General features: G+C 27.5%; 1 protein-coding gene across 1 annotated transcript; it reads left to right on the top strand.

Moving 5' to 3' along the window:
- Window positions 1–304: 304 nt before the first annotated feature.
- HELRODRAFT_158364 (hypothetical protein) lies at window positions 305–4,431 on the top strand (the record flags this gene model as incomplete). Its single annotated transcript, XM_009010455.1, has 3 exons — window positions 305–334; window positions 2,778–3,059; window positions 4,372–4,431. 3 exons carry the CDS (start codon window positions 305–307, stop codon window positions 4,429–4,431), a joined length of 372 nt encoding a protein of 123 aa, XP_009008703.1.
- Window positions 4,432–5,045: the final 614 nt, after the last annotated feature.

Here is a 5,045-nt window from a genome sequence, read left to right on the forward strand (position 1 = left end):
ACACACACACATATATATATATACATATATACGTATGTATGAATCTACACAAATGAATATATATATGTGTGTGTATATATATATATATATATATATATAATATATGTGTATGTATACACACAAAGTTGAATCGATATATGCGCATGTATATATAGATATCAGGAAATATTATATAGAGGTTGTTGTATATCATAGATTTTATACGTGATGCAGTTTTTTAATAAGTGTAGAATTTGAAAAGCGCCTGATAAAGCGTGGCAACGAATTTCCTTCGACACCGGGCGACAGGCCTAACGACTGGACAATGAAGGTCATCAGCAATAAAAATGCTAAGGTACTCTGGCATGGATTTGTTTCATTTTTTATTGTCAATCAAATTCTTTTAAATATTCTATACAATATACCCATATATTATGACATATATGACATGTATTGAATTTAGTTTTTGTGATATTACTTCCTAATATTATATCTATATAAATTATGTGACCCCATCAGACCATAGTGTATAGTTTGTTCATTTATTCTTTTTATCACTGTTTATCAGTTTATCCATATAAAAGTTTATTAACAAAAGCATCAGTAAATCTATCATTTGATGTCACTACAGTACATACCCAATAATATGATAAAAATCATTAAATTGATTCATTTAAACTCTTTATAATATATAATTGAATACCTCTACTCCAAATTGATAGCATTGGTACCAGAATCGCTAAATTAATATAAATCTTAAGTTTCATAAAATAGTATTTAATGATAATAATAACGTGATTGTACCATTGTTGAACAATACAAAGGTCAAATTCAGCCTGAATTAAACACATTTCATAAAAGCTATGTAGAGCTGTTATAACTCATAAGTCAATTCTTTAGAAAGAAGATGTTATTGGAAATTATATTTCAAAATCAAAATGAAAGCTCCTTGCTGTTTCCATTTCAAAATGTTAATCAAAACAAGATATTATTATTGCCCATTGTTATAAACATCAAGCCCATGTTAATATATCTGATCAATAGATAGAATCGCGTTTAGGAACGTAAATAAATAAATGTTAGTTAAAATTTTTGATTCAAACGAAACAGGAGTTAATAAACAATAAAAATAAATAATTCAATTCAATTTTCAATAAATAATAAATTTAAATAAGTTAGAACTTTTAATATTGAATCTATAATTAGATTTTAAACAGGCAATTATCTATGTTATGAACTATGACTGCTAATGTGGACGATAATTGTTAGGCTTAATGAAAAACTCACAATCTATAGAAATAAATAAATAAATTAATAAATAAAAAAGTCATTAAATGAATCTTTTAATAGAGATATGCCACATATGGAATATTTTATACATTTATTCATATATATAAATTGAAAAAATGAGTTAGAATATAGGTGAGAATAGTTGATCTGTCACCATATATATATATATATATATTCTTTTATCACTTATTGTTTATCTTTGTTCGAATTTTATTCCAATTTCTGTTTCGGTGGCCCAACAAGTGCAAACTTCGGGTCTCCTAGTATTATGTATTTAATGATACTTTACTGAATAAAAGATTATTTGAATTGAATTGAATTGAATATATATATATGTAGAATTTATAGAATATTGTAAAAATTATGGTCTATTACCAACATATATATATATGTATATATATTATGTATTGTATAATTATTTACTAACATAGATGTTGACTAATTGTTTGATGCGTAGCAATTTTCTGATTTTCTGATGAGCTTAATAGTTTAACAAAAAAATCAATCCTGTCTAATCAATCAATTTGTCTGAACAGTCTTTGCTACATTTAATAATTCAATAAAATCATTTTGAAAATAGAAGTTTAACAAAAAATTTCAAACATCCTTTCATTGGCCACGAATTTAAAAAATGTTAAATATAAATTTTAATGATATCAAAGGTTTCATAACTCTTTTCAAATTTAGATATAATTTATGATTATTCATTGAGATTTCAATATTTTAATCTTATCGTTTTTTTGTAATAAATATAAATAATTAACACAAATTAGATTAAGTATTGGTCATTTTGTAGCAGTAGTAATAAGGATATCCCTAGGTTATTGAATTGTCATGTTTGATAAAAATATAATGAACCAATATTGAGACATTTTCCACTTTATAATTAAATTATATTTTTATTCATAAACTTTGTGTTTTTTATTTGCAATTATTTTCTAGTCAGTCAATTTCAAATTTTTATCTGAAATTAGTATAGATTTCTTTTAATTTATTTTATTTAGAGTGAGTACTGAAAACTTGCGAATAGCTATTTTTTCCAGAATCATTCATGCAAAAGTAACTGTAGCAATATCGAGTAGAAGTGTTTAGATTTCAGTTGAAGGTTGCAAAGTTTAAAAATGCATTGTATATTACCTAATACAGCTTTTATAAATTCCTTTATTAGAAGCAAGTATTAATATATGTGCCTACTATTCAAGTAAGATTTCTTATAATTTCTTTCAAATATAAAATTCCTTTTTGAACCGTTTCAATAAGGTTTTCAAATTTTCTTTATCAAATTCTTATTTAAAATGTTACTTGAGTTCTTATAAATCAATCAAATACTCATCTCAACTAAATCAATACAAATAAGCTTCACACATCAAATTTGGTCCTATTTGCTCTGTTCATATCTTTTATTGAACCAAATACTTTTCCAGTGTTATGAAATTGCGATATCTATTTCTTAATTTTAATGCCTTTTAATTGTGTAAAATTTTCATTTTTCACCTACAACATTTAAGATTTTTGGTGACTCGTGTGGCAAACATGGGACGTACACTTTTTATCCTGGTCTCCAGTTCACTGCCCACAATCAAACACATTACTTAACTCTCGGGAAATTTTTCTACGCCCTTCTTAACTTTCCGAGTCCTTGTGGAGCAGCACCGAAATCTTTGAAGGCGGTTGGAGAGTTGCAGTTGGTGTGGCATGACAAAAACCATCAAGATGGCGATCTCTGCAGCGTCAAATTTTACATCAAACCGGAAGACTGTCCAGACGGGAGGCAGCCTCATCATGGACAGGTCAGTTGATTGATTGACTGTTTGATTGATTGAAAAATTGATTTATACACTGTTGCATTTCAACATTATTCTTTATTTTAGATACATTTGTCATTGTTGAGTTGTGTGACTTATTTTTCTATAACTCACTGAGCAGTCGACATATTTTGAAACCTCTCCAATGTTTTGATATATCGATATATTCGTAAATGTTGGGACACGTCATACTTTCATGTTTGTTTTTTCAATGTTCACCATATTGGGAATGAATGGTTTTTGTTATAATTTTATTTTCTAGTTCTATTGATAACATCTTACAATTCTAAAACCTCGATGTATAAAAACTGTTAGTGCTGTTAACATGTTAAGCTCAAATAATGGATGTCAAACGGTCGTCGTTGAAAAGTAAACTGTCAAATGACATTAAGTGGCAGAATTGCTGATCGCCCCACAGAGAGAAACATTTTATTTTGTTGTTGCTATATACGATATTGTGCGTGCAAACGTCCAGCAGAGATATTCACGCGTCATCTTCTTTATTGAATCGATTTCTTTCTTACATTAACTTGAAAAATGTTAAAATTAGCAATAAGATTTTCTGTTTCTTTTCAACAAACAAATAATTATTTGTTTTGGCTCACCCGCGCTCAAACGCACATCATGAGCAGCCAAATTTCTCTGGTATTTGCATTTAACTTTTGTTTAACAAGTTGATATTCGACTAAAACCGTCACAAAGTATTAATTTTTTAAAGTTACAACATCGTTAGTCAACTTAGTCAAAACACACACACACAAACACACACACACACACACACACACACACCAACACATCACACACACACACATCACACACACACACATCACACACACACGTACACACACACACACATATATATATATATATGTGTGTGTGTGTGTGTGTGTGTGTGTATATGTGTACTACTATATATATATTAAGCTCAATTATATGTATATATTTATATTATATATATATATATATAATAGAACTTAATAAAAATAAATAAATGTTTAGATGTTTACGCTTAAAAAGTAAGAGAGTGGTATAGAAAGAGAAAGGGAGAAAGAGAGAGAGTGAGAACGCTTGGAAAGTCGCAAAATAAAGTGTTTCTATTAAATTGATGATTACCTCTTTCCTACAATACTGCATATATTTATTATTTACCTTACGTACCTACTGCTCAATCATTCGATATTTACAACCCAATTTCTTTTGTCATTGTACGCCATAGTTATATTATTTACATATAAATCTTTTTGCTCAGAAGTCCTATATGTTTAAATTAAACATTATTATTTCATTAAAATGAAAGATTGCTGGTGAATTCGGTGATCTCCATTTAAAGCCTTTAGATATTTTATTTAACATTTGAAGTTTATTTAATTGAATTGTTATTCTGAGTTAAACAATGCTATAAAACACATTCATTGTATGGCACATGAAAAGTTTTTTAATGTTTCAAGCCGTATGTTCAGCAAACTAAGAAGCTATTGTCAATAATAAAATCCACTCGCAGCTTAACATTCTATTTCAATGCTCACATTTGTTCTTATGATTTTCTACGTGTCATTATTATTACTGTGACTTGTTTTGATATTGCGTGGGACAACTTGATTATTATTATTCATATATTATTCATAAGCGCTCTACTGCTATTTCTAACTTTCTATATTTAACAAATAAACTTGGAGATTGTAGATAACATCAAGGCTGTTTTTTTCAATTCATTGTTGTTAAGTCTTCTGTTTGAAATTGTTTAACAAGAGGTTTAACCTTTTTTAAAAAAAACCTTTTTTTCGTATAGTCACTCTTATCTTTACGAAATAACATAAGATGACGATGGTATGATGTTAGAGATGAAATTGATAATATGATAATTGTGTTGGTGCCAAATACTATATCATCACTTATAACAATTTTATTATTTTTTAACAATCAATCAAATTAAAAAATTATTTTTTCTTTTTTAGTACAATGAAAAAAATT

This window comes from Helobdella robusta (assembly GCF_000326865.2).
Source record: "Helobdella robusta unplaced genomic scaffold HELROscaffold_1, whole genome shotgun sequence".
NCBI lineage: Eukaryota > Metazoa > Annelida > Clitellata > Rhynchobdellida > Glossiphoniidae > Helobdella > Helobdella robusta.